Source organism: Harpia harpyja, chromosome 17 (genome assembly GCF_026419915.1).
Source record: "Harpia harpyja isolate bHarHar1 chromosome 17, bHarHar1 primary haplotype, whole genome shotgun sequence".
Taxonomy (NCBI): Eukaryota; Metazoa; Chordata; class Aves; order Accipitriformes; family Accipitridae; genus Harpia; species Harpia harpyja.
In genome coordinates, this window is record NC_068956.1 from 23,660,044 (window position 1) to 23,673,219 (window position 13,176).

The 13,176-nt window shown below is 43.9% G+C and overlaps 1 protein-coding gene across 6 annotated transcripts in view; it reads right to left on the reverse strand.

Moving 5' to 3' along the window:
- Positions 1 to 13,176, reverse strand: part of SPATA13 (spermatogenesis associated 13) — a 165,030-nt gene that overhangs the window by 15,270 nt on the left and 136,584 nt on the right. For 5 of the 6 annotated variants that reach the window (XM_052812622.1, XM_052812619.1, XM_052812621.1 and 2 more), the window contains 3 exons: positions 2,771 to 2,907; positions 2,179 to 2,358; positions 927 to 1,112 (listed from right to left, as the gene is read on the reverse strand). In XM_052812622.1, the coding sequence (XP_052668582.1) occupies positions 927 to 1,112; positions 2,179 to 2,358; positions 2,771 to 2,907 (503 nt within the window). Of the gene's footprint in view, positions 1 to 926; positions 1,113 to 2,178; positions 2,359 to 2,770; positions 2,908 to 5,351; positions 5,562 to 13,176 lie in introns of those variants that run through there. The other variant, XM_052812624.1, reaches the window with a different exon arrangement.

Here is a 13,176-nt window from a genome sequence, read left to right on the forward strand (position 1 = left end):
AATCTAAATGACAAGACTTACATTTAATGTTTTAAAATTAGCCATTTAGCAACCAATTTTTGTCTTCTTGTTTTCCCTTCTCTCTTTCTTCAAAATGCTTAAAAAAGGTCTGATCTAAAAAAAACCTCAACCACTGCTGTCTTGTCTACTTTGTTGTTCATGAAAGAATCTAATGATGAGTGGTGGACTAAAGGATGACAACATGAAAAATACAGACAGAAACCTAGCAAACTAAGGGTACAAAGAATATTTTGGTAGGTTGCTTAGCACCCTTCCAGATGCTAACCACAAATACAGGTCAAATGCGTCACAGTCCACGTCAGAAGAGGCAAACTTCAGTGAAAAGTACCAAGAAGCTTCTTGCCCAAGTGTGGACCTCCAACAAAACTTGAACAAAAAGCAGAACCCCCCACATTTTATGGTTCAAACAAGCAAGGTAGTTCTAAAACACCTTTAAAGACTTCTTCATAGCTTCTAAGCATCCAGAAAAAATCTCTTTGTTGGAGAAAACAAAAAAAAAATCTCACCCAGCAAACATTCTCTTTGCAAGTTACTTTCAAAAAATTTTGTCCCTGAACTGTAATTGGTTTTATTAAAGTTACTGAAAGTTTTCTATCTAAACCAAGTGGTAAAAAGTTCTAAATAAACTGGACTTCCTTCTCTCATTATTATGGAAATAGCAGTCAGATAAGCAAAGCACTTTTTCCATGTCAAAAGTGGAATGGTTTTTTTTAAAAAAAGGAAGTAATGCCTTGTGGCAGTCAGCAGAGAGGAAAGCTGTAAGAGGACACAAGAAGGGTCTGACTGACAGTCTCAGAAGTGCGATTGGGAATATTTTGATACGAGAAACCGCTCCGGTTCTGGACTTATATGGGATGTTTTGTTCACATTAGGTCAGCAGAATGCCCTCAGGTTAAAGCATGTACCTCACAGATGTCCTTGAGATGCTTGATATAGACTCGTTCTGTGTTCATAATTTCCTGTATAACGTTGGTTCTCATCTGATCCTTGTTTTCAGCTATTTTCTGACGATGCTTGCTAATATCTGCATCTTGTTCTTCATTCTGGATACTACTACAATTTTCTGGCACTTCTTCCTGATTAACTCGCAGCTGTAGCCAGAACAAACAAAGCAAACTAGAGTAAAGCAGCAAACTTTTACAAAATGTGATATAACTGTTACAAACTTCTTACAATTAAGAGAGGCCTTGCTACAGAAATGTTCCCATTCTTACCTTAGAGAGAGAGTGCCACAACAGGATTTATCTCATTGTACCCACTGCATATTCAAATACAGTGTTGAGATTTCTGTCTGGTTAAATACATGGCTTTCTACTCACAATATCTGAGAGATACCATGTTGTGTTGCCTGTGTATTTTTCAGACTTAAGCTTATTTCTGACCCTTACTAATAGTTTATGTGTTATTTTGGCCAAGCCAGCACATGGGTAAGAATTACAAAAGCAGACAACTCAAACACTTTTAAATAGTTTCCCTCTGCCCCAGTTCCCCATCTGTACAACGTGGATAACAGCACCTCCTTTTTTGACTTTTGTCTGATTGCCCACGTTGGCTGGAGATCTAGGAAGGGCAAAGGCAGGAACCATCTCTTGCACTTTGTGTAGTACTTCATACAGTGTGGCCCAAGCTTCACTACAGGATCTCAAAAAGTGCTTTAAATTCATTTCTAAAACACAGGTCAATTTTATACCATTCAAGAGTTATACTGTCATTAATCTGGCTGAGTTCCCACTGGGGAGTTCAGACTGTGAACCAGATTCCTACATGATGTTGTGATAATAAATTAAGCTCTATTTTACCAAGAAATCCCTGCAGCATAGCTTTCCCCACTCCCTCGTGGAAACTGCTATGTCCTCTCCATATACACTGACTGCTCCCGGTTGAGCTTTCTGCTGCCCTCGTTTCTGCTTGAGAAATTCCTTTTGTCACAAAAGGAAGAAGCCACTGTAACAGGTGTCAGAAGAGCTAAGGGATCTTGGGGTGTGATCCTCTATCGCTTTTTTCCTTGTGAAGTCATTGGGGGTTGCCCCACTGATGTTCAGATACAAAGATGCTGAGGACCAGGCCCTTCACTTAAATGTAACGCCACGACTATTGCTGTTGCACTCTGCTAGGAATCTCACGTGACAATGGTGCAAAAGCAAGAGAGTTACTCACCCTGACAAAGCTAGCTGGAAACCAGGCTTCCTTGTCCTCGTTTCTTCCCCACCACCAGTCTTTGTTGGAAGCTTCTAGAACTCTAATGACATCTCCAGCTTTGAAGCCCAGCTCTTGATCATCCATAGTCACATGGTCCCAGAGAGCTTCTGCATAGACAATGTTGCCATCGCTTATCAGCTGAGATGGGGAGAAGATGAGGTTGTGACGGACAAAAGACAAACGATGAACTGTTTATAAATTACTGGCAGATCAAAATACCTCACTAGAGCACCCGCGATTACTCCTACTACAGGATAGAACTAAAATTCTGGATTTTCAGAAATCTATGTGTGTATTTATTAGTGAGAACAATTAGAGTCCTACTCCAGAGCAGTTACACAGGCTAACGAGTTACAGTCCTGGTGAAGTACTAGTCACTGTGCTCTTCCCTCGGCATTTGCCCGTGGGCCCTGCCACAGACAGGACACCATGGCTGCCGGATTCTTCACTCTGGTGGCTACTGCCATGGCACTTCTCATTAACACGAAACCTCAGACCTGTGGAAAACACACCCGCCGCCGTTACAGCAATGCAAAGCCCAGGACGTTACCTCATTAATTGCTAGCTGTTCCCCTCCGGGCTGCAGGTACCTGGGAGTGGCTTGGCAGAGCTCCTCGTAACTGTAATCTTCCTCGCTGCCATTGTCGTCCACTAAGGCCGAAGGTTCAGTCCCACCATCTGCAGCAACTAAAACAAAGGTGCAACAGCTGTTTGCTTCATCATTTTTCTGATTTCCAAAATAAAACAATGCAAGACGAATCTCTGCGAAGCTGCCTTTGTTGTCACGAATATAACAGTAACAGCAGAAGTGGAGGGCAGCAGAGCTCTCAGGAAAACCGCTTTCCCGCCATTAAATACTTCTTACTCTTCTTCAGAATTTTCTCATTTAGCAGCTGATGAAACGGAGAAATTCTCCTTTTTGCGAGCGAAACCCAGAACTATAACCATTATTTACTTATTTTTTTTACCCAGAGGACATCTCAAACGACCCGGAGGGAATCAGAGGGAGGTCTCAATGCCACGTTCCCCACACGGCAGACGGGGGAGGTCCCATGGCCCCCCGGCAGTGAGAGGGGGGCCGCTGTCAGTCCCAGGCTGGGTGCCATCCCGTCGTGACATCCCCTGCAGGGATGTGACACCCCAACACCTCCCTGCCCACCCACCCACCCGTGAGAGGGGTGGGCAGCCCACACCGCAGCCCCTGCTCCGAGCCCGCTGCCCACACCTCTCCCACGGAGGCCTGAGGGGAGACGGGGAGTCTGGACTGAGCACAGTGTAACTGCCTGAGAAAAAAACTTGTTGTAATTGCCCCAAATCACAAAAAATCCTTGGTTTGACAACTGTACATTTTCTGACCAAAGAGGCAGCTTTGTAAAGAAATGGAGGCCAGACCCAAGATGGGCTTCATCTTATTACGCAGCCACATAAACCAAGAGAAACATCACGTAAGTGACTGTCACTATGCACATGTAAATCTCCAGTTACTGTGTAAAACTGTAAAACCCACTTGGGGTACATCACTGGGTGGCAGATCCTTTCGGCGATCATCTCCACGCTGGCAGATGAAGAGGACTGGGGACCGATCTCAGGACCAAGTACTACTGAGAGACTCACGTCCACACTGCTCGGTGCTAGACCCTTTCAGAGCAGGTTTGCCTTTGAAAGCCAGCTGTAATGTTCAAACACATCAGGGGATGAGCTTGTCATCAAGAAGCTTTCACGACCAGTAGCCCAGTGCTTGAGTGTGTTCTCTGGTCCTTGTCAACTTATCCCTGAAGATTTATTCCTATGGCAGGCCCAAGCTGTGAATAGCTAGAGAGTCTAAGGATCATACAGTGCTCAAAAATCCAAGAGAAAATAACAAATAAAAAAAATTCAGAATGGGCTGCTGGCACTGAACTCCTTTTCTAATGGTTACTGTGTCCCAGATAAGTTGCCGTGCAGCCGACAGAGCATCCCTCTCACTCCTGAGTGCCTGGGAACAGACCTTTAAGCAGAATTATTGAACCTGCCACTTCCACCTAGCAGCAAGGCCGAGCAGCGGGGCTCTGACCCTGCTTCTTCTCCGCCCTGCCTCCAGCCTGGGTACCGCCTGCCTGCCAGGCTCTGGGCTGCGGATGGGTGAGAGTCGCTTTACTCCGCACACCTACACAGCTACACGCGCTGCTGCCTATCTGTTATGTACCTTATCGGGAGAAACACATCGAGCCCCTCCTTACGGGCGCTCACACCATCGCTAGCGTCTTTGGTCATTTGGGTATTGATTTGCAGGAGAGATCAAAGCTGACTACTGCCCAGATTCACTAAAGAACTTGGAAGAATTTTCTTTCCTTTAAATGTGGAAAAATATGGCATAGTCTCGATGTAACACAACGTGGCTACTCGACTGTTTTCTTCTACTCCCCAGCATTTTAAATATATGCTCGCATTAATGATATAATCTGCCTAACCAGGGAGGATGCAGAATCTGTATTTAAAAAAACAAGATTTTTTTTCCCTACAGACTCACAAATCTGAGCACTGATAAACTTTTAAAATACATCTTGTGAAACTTACTGAAACTGCTTCATTAAAAAAATCTGCAAATAAATAATTCATTAAATCAATTTTTAGGTTATAAAGCAACACCAAAAAAAATTAATCTCGGTGATCCTTTATACATCCCCACTGTACTATCAGTACTGTCTGTTGGTTTGTTCCAGTAACAACGGCACATCAAAATAACCTAATTCATTTGGCTCCAGATGAAAAATGACTGCAATTTGGGGACCGATAACTCTTCATTATTCTGCACCAAATCAACAAGCTTACATTGTCTTCATAGTTAGACTCAAGCGAAAATCAAGTCGCTTGCATTCTGCATCTATTCCTCTATTGTTTACAGACAGAAATATCAGAGGTGGGGTGGGCTTTTCTGATCGCACCAACGGGATGCAAAAACTTAAAAGACAGCCCGGGACCGATTCTGATCTCCTAGCAGCTTTGTCACCAGCGTAGGGCTGCAGGCTCCCGTGGATGACACGGTATAAGTGTGATCAGAATCAGGCCCCCTGACTGCCACAGTTTATCAGTTCAATCTAAAACCACCGTAAAAAATAGCAAGAGAGAGAGCATGTTCTACTCACACATACCCATCTGAAGGCTCTCCAGGCTCCAAAATCGTGCCATTCCCCCCCTGGCTACCATGCTGCCGTCAGACTCGATCCCAGGGCAGGGGTTTGACCTCTAACAGGTGATGCTCGGTCCTAAAGGGCTGGCGGAGGATCACAAAAGGCTCTGAGCGACCCACGGCGCGGAGAAAACAGCCTCTTCGCCGCCTTCGGCTCCCGGCTGTGCCTCCGAGGCCGAGGCCGGCTGGGAGCTGCCAGCGGCGCGCGCTCAGCCTGGCCACCGCGAGCTCGCGGCTCGCTGACATCATGGGGTGCCCTTAGGGAGGAAGTTCCAGAAAAGAAACAAAAACCTGGCTGCCTGGCCCCGGCCACGCTGTGCCGACAGCCGCCTCCGCCGCCCAGACCGCTCCCAAAGTGCCCGAACGTCTCAAACGCAGCAAGCCAAGGAGTACATTTGTTTTTCATTAAAGCAGCTTAGTGCGATTTCAATCTATATTCAAATGACTGCAATTCAAAGGGAAAGACTATTTGGGTGGGAGCTGGGAGTTCTTTGTATTACAACACTGTTCGGAGTATCGGTCTATCTTTGTTACGCTATACCGGTTAAAATTCCAGTAGAAGTAAACAATGAAGGTATTTTTTGGACGGCTATTAAAACTTCTCTTGCTTCACAGGCAAATGCTGTATCATTATTTAGGGCACAAGCAGCCAAAGCGTTAAGGCTGCAGCAGACTGCTCCCAGGGAAAGTGGGGAGGACGGAGACATTTTCTCACTCAAACTACAAACTTAATTTGGCTGCTCCAGAAAATAGGGAGTGAAGCAGGAAAGCACCCAAAGAGCCCAGCTTTCACTGGGACTGACCCAGCCAGAGCACAACCTCATTCATTCACCACGGGCCAGCATTTACCACCCTTAACATCTGCGTCGTTCTGCAGTGAAGCTGGATCAGTTCATGCACGGGAAGCAAAGGCAGGAGCTGCTCCCATCAGCAGAGCGCAAAGCCTGCCGCAGCCTGCGCTTGTACACAGCATTATATTCATGGTTTGGAAAGCTCCATAATCGTTATGGCTCATTCTTTACCTGCTAACTGCGTTGCTCAGCTGAGCCTGTCCTGTAACTGGGGACTGCCTCCTCCAGGGATGTGTTCACAAAACCCTGGAGGCATTTCTGCACACAGCGACGTCTCAACACCCACTGAAATCACATGGTTTCCCCTAGGACTGCCTCAGACAGAGAAGGAAAGGCCAAACATCGCCCTGCAATATTAATGCCATCTTCCTACAAAAACCCAGACTGCGCTGCACTGCACAGGAGACTGATAGGAATTCTCTTCTGAATCCCCAAACTTCCCTATTATTTCTTGCTGCAAGGACACATTGGATAGTACAGTAAAAACAAGCTACTATGTGTTATAAGATGTTTATACACAGCCCCACACATTTTTCTTGGCACAAATCATTAAAAAAAAACAACCCAGCAAACAGAAGTGACACTGAAGTGCTGACAATCCTGGGACCTGCAAGCGAAAGGTTTCACGCTTTTTTATCAACCGGCTCACAAGCTCTCTGCCATGTCCAACCCCTACCTGCAGGGGAAAAACAGCTGAACTGCCAAAGGAGAACAAGATCAAACCCCACACAGCTCTTCTAGAAGACACATTAAAAACAATCTCTGAAAAACAGTCACGGTTTGATTTTTGCAGAACAGAACGGACTGTGTGCTTTTGCCCAATGTCTAACCCAGCGCCACCGTGGGATGCTGCCGGTGGGGGGGGACTGTTCTCCCTCCTCTGCGCCGGCACGTCTAGCAACTGTGCAGCCACAAACTGAACCCCCACAAAAGTTCTCGTTTGGGGTGAGCTGGTGGTGGGTTGGTTTCCTCGCAGGATCAGCCGGGGACAGGAGGAGGCGCAGGCTGTCCCTTGTAGTGGCAGTCCACAGTGACCCTCTCCAAACACACGCTGAGCTGGCTTACCCACTGCGCAGGGCGCTCTGAAAAGGCTGTGGGTAGCACAGACTAAAATACTAAAACTAAAAGCTAGTTCACCTACCTCAAGAAAAGCCAGTTCTAGATAACCCTCTGGTATCACAGGACCCTTACACCCTGGGGCAGACCAAAGGTCCCCCCCCCACCCGCCCCGCTCTGACAGCAGCCAGTAGCAGATGCCCAGGGAAGAACATAAAAATAGATGAGGCATGTAATGGCATTTTTCTGATGTACTTTCCTAAATTCCAGCTATCTGCAGATTAGAGTCAGATCCTTCCTGGGGCAGAAGTGGTATCTTTGTGTTTAATGAACTGAGTTTTTCAAACCACTTTCTGAATTTCTGTAGACTTTCGGATGTGAAATATCATGTGTAGCAAGAGTGTGAGAACTATCTTTTATTTTGAACTTGCTATCTGATGATTTCATTTGGTGCCCTTTAGTTCTCACATTATTGTAAACAATAACTATTATCTGTTCGTTTCTCCTCTGCCAATCAGTCTTTTATTCCCCTATTGTCCTTTTTTCCAAGTTGCAGAGCCCTAGCCGCGTTAATCATTCCTCACACAGAGACACTGAGTAGGTTTTCTTGTCCTTTTGCCTTTCTCTGTATCGTCCCCTGTAAAAAATGCCTTTTGAGGTGGAAAGGAACAAGGAGATGGCCCCCACACACCACACCAGTGGCACAATTGGGCCTTCTGTTTTGTTCTCTGTTCCCTTCCTACAAATTCCTGCCCTTTTATTTACTGTTTTGACTGTTACTATGCACTGAACTGACATTTTAATTATCTGTTAGGATTGCAAGATCTCTTCCTGAATGGCAATATCCAGCTCAAAGTCCGTTCTTCTGCAAGCATACCAGGCTCGTGTCCCTCCACGTGCACTACCTTGCCTCTGTCAACACTGAATTCACCTGCCACCAGCGCAGCGCATTGTGTCTGCGTCCTGCGAAATCCTTCTGCAACTCTGTTCAGGCAGCTTGTGCTTTTACTACCGTGAATAATTTAGCACACAAGCAAGAATTGTAATTTCATTCTATACCTCCCTTCCCACGTTATTTGTGAAGACACTGAACATCTGACTCCACTCATGAGCTCTCTCCTTAAGAAAACCAACCACATTCCTCCTCGCCGTTACTTAGTGGTTACTCACTTGTTAAAGCATGGGAGGATCTTCCCTCTTATCCCAGGCCTCTCTTAAGAGACATCTGTAAGAGATCTTGTCAGAGGCCTTTTGGAGGTCCAGGTAGCCTTTACCTACTGAATCCCCTTGGTCACATCCTCAGTGATTTTTATCAGAAAACCTAATCCATTTGTGGGCAACAGCTTTCCTCTACACAGGGCACATGTACTCTTCATCCTAAGGGTCCACCAGTCAGTGGTGGTAACAGTTGATGTTACTCTCTGTCATAGTTTCTAAGTCCTAAATACATTCTTTATATATTCTACGGACTATCATGTCAGACTCACTGGTCTACTGCTCACTGGATCCCTCCCATTACTTCTTTGTAAATGGTTATCCCATCGCTGCCATCTTCCTTGTACCGGAGGCAATTTTTGAGGAACAAATTCCATGCTGAGGCAGTAGCCCAGCAATTTTATTCTTAAATCCCTTTAGAATCTTGGTTCTGGCAATTTGCTACTATTCATTTAGTTACTCTAAAACTTTTACTTGAGATTTTGAGACAGATCCTTATCTAATTTGAGCTCAGGTTTTATTTCTCCGTCACTTACAAGGCCTACAAACTGTCTGGTAGTCTACAGGGTTCTCATATTTTTTAAAAAGGATGTAGTTTTCATATCTTTAGCAAATTGTTTCTACATTCCTGTAGCTTTACATCAAAATTGCTAGAGGTATTTTTTTTCTATTTGGTTACAATTCAACAATCTGAAGGATGCCTTTTCTTCTTCTTCTTCTTCTGATAGATTCTTTTCCCCTGTGTTTAATGACAGAACCCTTTTCTGGTGTTTCCAAAGTCTGTTTTGACAGGTGACATGAATTTGCTGTAAGTATCTAATATGCTGTCCTTGAACACTCTCCATGCTGCCTGCAAGCATTCAACACCTTTTTCTGCTCCTTTAAATTCCTTTGTTACATAAATGACTTCTCACTTTTATTTACTTTCCCTCTTTTAAATTAAAACACACACTATATTGGATTATTTTTACTCTTCTCACCCCTGGAAGGATATTGGCTCAGAGTGCATTATGGACACAGAGGACAAGATTTGTTATCTGTATTTGGTTAATGAACAACACCCTAAATTACCTGTTTCTTCCAGTCAAGGTCACCTAGCTTAGCTTACAAGTCTATACAGTCAGATGAGACACATCCCACCCTTACAGAGTAGCTTTTATGTGTGATCCTGCACACATCTCAGGAACGGTTCAAGAATTGTTTCACTTCCCATAGGTCTCCTGATGAGCTGCACCGAATAGTTATTTATGGTACGCCTAAAAACTGTAGCACTGTGCCCCATCACAACGCTTAACCCGCACGACAGCAATTTAAGTCTCCTTTTAGGACTGTGCTTGCTGCCCTTGAAACTTCTCTGGTTTCCTTGGTTTGTCACATTTACTTTCATCATCCTGGTGATCTCTGGTGGTTCATAATTTAATCCTGTCACTGTACTTTTTCCTGTTTAGACATGGCATTCCAGACTACAGATCCTGTGACACTTGATGATACAGTCAATTTGTTTATCTGATTTGGCTCTTAGTTTTTAATACATTAGAGACCCTCTTTCACTGGTACAATCTTTTCTGTTATTCCTATACAGCTTTCACAATGGTGATATACTGGTTATGCTCCACTGGTTATCTTCCTTCAACCAAGTTTCTGACATCTGCCTTCTAGCGTCTTTAAAAATATGTTTACTTCTCCATCTTACTTTTTAAACGTTCACTATTACTGGCAGGGTTGCCTGTTTTTCTAAATCCTCTTTAAACAACATTTGTCCAACTGTTCCTGACTATTTCTTGCCTGAGTTTTGCCAGCTTCTTCTCCATCCTCCATTTGAGGATGCAGTGACCACTGACATCACCTGTAAAGGATGTGCTGTCCTACACTGTGTATTATTACACCTTGCCAGCTTTGCCCTAAATCTCCCTCTTTTTAATACAACTTTCTGGATGAAGGTGCTTGGGAGTAAAAAGGCCTCTCTGTCTGACACTGAGCGTGGCATTGGCAGCACTTTGGACATTTTACCATTGGGCTCCTGGTCTTTTAGCTTCTACCTGACAGCTTCAGTTTTGCCTCCAGCGCTTGCCTCCTGCCCACCACACTCTCCCTGGCACCCACCTGCCCCACAGCTATCGCCTCCCCTCCGCAGTCCCGAGGACTGCCTAGGTGTTTCACCTGATGCACCAGCTGCTCCCGACACGCTGCTAGGTCCTGTTTGCATCATCTAGCCCAGCTATCTACGCGACTAAATCCCATTACCCACCAGTATAGTTTTTATCTTTTCCAATCAGGTACGAGTGCCATCCTTCAAATTATCCCACAGCCATCATCCATCCTAGCCTAGTTCAGAGGCTTTTCTGCACCCAGCAACACTGGGACTGCTTAGCCTGCGGTAGTGGATTTCATGATGCCCCTTCAGGTCCTGTCCGTGACAAATACAGCACTCAGTCTAGTAACCTGGGAATTTGTGTTTCCTGCATATTATCCTACTTACATCCTCACTCTTGTGGGGTGGGGGAGCAAAGAGAGGGTAGCAAGGAGATGGTAGCAAGCAGAGAACTGTTTTCTCTCGGGGAGTGATTACTAACTTCTGTTTGCTCTGGGGGTGGGGTTTGAGTATTTCATTGGTGATAGGGATGGAGAACCTGAAAATCTCCTCTCCCAACAGCCAGTTTGTTTGCACTTCAGCTCCCTGCACACAGGCTGAAACCTACTCGGTTACCCAACCTTGATGAACTGGGAAAAGCTTGACAGTAGTTTAACATAGTAGGCAAATGTCCAGGACAGGTTACTATGTGAATTAAAGACATTTAAATTTATTAATCTAAATGCTGGAATCCACATTTGAACAAACCATCTAAATCAGCAGGTATTGGTCACAATTAAAACAGCTGAGAGAGCAATCCACCTCATCCAAAGGCAGCTCCTGCTCTAACCTTCATTGACTGCGATGGCTAAGGCCTCAGATCAGCTGTTTAAACGTACATACTTCATGCCATTTTAAGTATTTTGGATATCCTGCTGGCCTCCAGCTGCCACTGAAGAAAGGAATAGGTCTTCCATAGGTCCTCTGTCATATCTGCCAGCTGCAGGTAGGTGCTCGGGTACCCCCCCCAGCACTGGACCCTGGGGTGGGTAATTGAATCAAGCCCTAGTCCTCCACTGCCTGTAACTGGTGTTCTAATGTTTAACTCTTATGTAGGTACCTACATTTAGACTAAATTTAGGTGACTTAAACTTGAGTTGAATCCCACCCCACCTACTCAGAGCTCAGCTTATCCAAAGGAGTTCACCAATTAATTCAGCCAAATTCAAATCCCACACCACAATATGCAAGAAAGATGGGTTAGTTTTTTAAGATACTTATAAAAATTGCTGTACTGTGATAAATAGGTAACATCTTTAATATAATTTAAAACTTGTAATCCTTTAAGCACAAGAGTAGCAATGTAAGTCTCAAGGGAAGTTTCACTTACGTGTTGGCTGCTTGTTATACTGTCTTCTACAGTCTGATGATTTACTGTCTTGTGACAACTCTTTTTCTAAAAATTTACATCTCCAATTCTCTCTCTCATTGTTATAAAAGTAGATATGCAATGTATTAGGCTTTAGCAAGTAACTAAAATAAGATGCCACTGGTTTTCAGTGCTTGGGTTTAGAATTTCTTTCTATAATAAAGGGCTTTTGTGCTATCAAATTTCACTGTACATGAGCAAACAAAAAACTCTCACATGTTCAAAGACAAGGAAATGCGTTGTGAATTTAAGTGAAAAAGGAAAAAGAGCAGAATGTGTGACACGAGTCATTTTTTTATTTTCTGCTGCAGCTACTTAATAGATCTTTGCAACTGCTCTCAAACTGCGAAGTCCGTGATATTCCTTACTTGCCTTCAGGGCTTTGATTTCAGAAGTTTTTCCTGCTCAGCTTCTATGTTTATTGTAATGAGTCATAAAAGTCACATCTAGCATAATCAGTATTGCTTTGGCTTCACTGTCTTGAGAAGTGGCAGAAATCTTGCTTTGTGTATTTGTCATCCTGATGCTTATGTTTAGGAGACCAGTTATTCAAAAGCTAAATACCTGGAAAGATACTACTCTCAGGCAGTTGCCTAGGTAACTAATATTATTTCATATGGTTTCCAAACACAAAACGGAAAGGATAACTAAAAACAGAAAAAGAATTCCTACTTTATGATACTTAAGAGTCTCTTTTTTTGAAAACTAGCTCATGGCAAACCTGTTATTCTGTGAGTGGTCCTTCTGGAATCAGGCACTGAGATACCATGTAATCTCAGCAAGGTTCACAGCATTAGATGTCTAATTTACCTCGATGTCTAATCTGGATTATTAAGTGTACTGAGACAGCAAGGACACAATCCAGACATGGGCTTTAAAGTATTTCCCAATATTTTACTACAATATAAATTAAAAGGAAAATACGAATATAATATATATAATGTATTTCATTGCTATAGTTTTAGAAATTCGCAAGTCTGTTCCTTGGAGAGCACTTTCTGAAGAAAACTATCATGCTCTATTGAAGACTGGAAAATGCAGTTTTAACATATTCTTATATAAATTGATGTGTACTTGGAGGATTTTTTGAGCAGAATTTGGACATCATTGCAGCTAAAACTTAGCTTAGAGCCATAAAAGCCAAGTACTGACTACTAAACATACG